At 42.1% G+C, this 1,550-nt stretch overlaps 1 protein-coding gene across 1 annotated transcript; it reads left to right on the forward strand.

Annotated features, from left to right (window-relative positions):
* Nucleotides 1–614: 614 nt before the first annotated feature.
* LOC307101840 (procathepsin L-like) lies at nucleotides 615–1,256 on the forward strand (the record flags this gene model as incomplete). Its single annotated transcript, XM_079775291.1, has 1 exon — nucleotides 615–1,256. One exon carries the CDS (start codon nucleotides 615–617, stop codon nucleotides 1,254–1,256), a length of 642 nt encoding a protein of 213 aa, XP_079631417.1.
* Between the last annotated feature and the right edge of the window lie 294 nt (nucleotides 1,257–1,550).

Genomic DNA, 1,550 nt, shown 5'->3' on the forward strand with positions numbered 1-1,550 from the left:
GTAGTTACAAAATAGTCATGGGGATGTAAAGAATAGCATAGGGAATATGTCAATAATATTGTAATAACTATGTATAGTACCAGTTAGGTACTGGAAATATTGGGAAATATTGGGGAGGGGGAGAGAACACTATGTAAAATATATGATTGTATAACCATTATGCTGTACACCTGTAATGAATACAAAATAATATTGAAACAAAACTGTAATTGAAAAATTAAAATAAAACTAAAAAAAAGAAAAAAGTCTATTCAGGCTTTTTGTCCATTTTAAATTAGATTATTTGCATTTTTTTGTTTTTTATTTTTATTTTTACTGTTGAGTTGTAAGTTCTTCATATACTAGATGCCCGATACATGAAATTTGTGCAAGAGTAGGCCTTTCTGGGAGATCCTGGACCAGCATGTGCTGACTGCGCCTGCTCGGCTATGCCCCGAAGGTTTTGAAACACGAATCCTTCACTATTCTTGATTGCCCTTTACTTAGGAATAGCTTCAGCTGCTCCAAAACTTGATGGGAGTTTAGAGGCATGATGGCACTGGTGGAAGGCAACACACAGTAAACTATATGGCTCAAATGAAGAAGGATGGAGGAGAACTGTGTGGGAGAGGAATATGAAAATGATCAACCAGGAATACAACCTAGGGAGACAGAGCTTCACCTTGGCCATGAATGCTTTTGGTGACATGACCAACGAAGAATTCACGCAGGTGATGAATGGCCATCAAAACCAGAAGCACAAGAAAAGGCGAGTGTTCCAGGAACCTTACATTGCTGAAATCCCCCCAACTGTGGATTGGAGAGAAGAAGGCTATGTAACTCCCGTGAAGAACCAGGGATACTGTGGTTCTTGTTGGGCATTTAGTGCAACTGGTGCCCCTGAAGGACAGATGTTCCGGAAAACTGGCAGACTTATCTCATTGAGTGAGCAGAACCTTGTGGACTGCTCTCAGGCTCAAGACAATGAGGGCTGCAATGGTGGCCTCATGGATAATGCCTTCCAGTATGTTAAGTCCAACGGAGGCCTAGACTCAGAGGAGTCCTATCCATATCATGCAAAGGTTGGACCCTGCAAATACAGGCCCGAGGATTCTGTTGGCTTCATGGACATCCCTGAGCAGGAGAGTGCCCTCATGAAGGCAGTGGCAACCGTGGGGCCCATCTCTGTTGCTATAGATGCAAGCCATTTTAGTTTCCGGTTCTATGAAGATGGCATTTATTATGAGCAGCACTGCAGCAGCATAGATCTATTCTAGATCATGGTGTTCTGGTGGTTGGCTATGGCTTTGAAGGAGAAGAATTGGATTGTCAAGAACAGCTGGGGTAAAGATTGAGGCAAGAATGGCTACATAAAGATGGCCAAAGGCTTTGCTGTTTCATCTTGAAGTGTGTTTGCTGGTTTCTTTCTGAAAGAGCTGCATTTAATACCAGTCTTTGCAGGTGACACTCATCATGATCTCCCCTACTCAAATTGATCATCACTGGGCCTGGTTGCAAAGAACAATTCAGAAAGGATATTCAAGTAAAATCTGCAGACGTCTCGTGATTAT

This window comes from Cnephaeus nilssonii, assembly GCF_951640355.1.
Source record: "Cnephaeus nilssonii genome assembly, chromosome: 6".
Lineage (NCBI taxonomy): Eukaryota > Metazoa > Chordata > Mammalia > Chiroptera > Vespertilionidae > Cnephaeus > Cnephaeus nilssonii.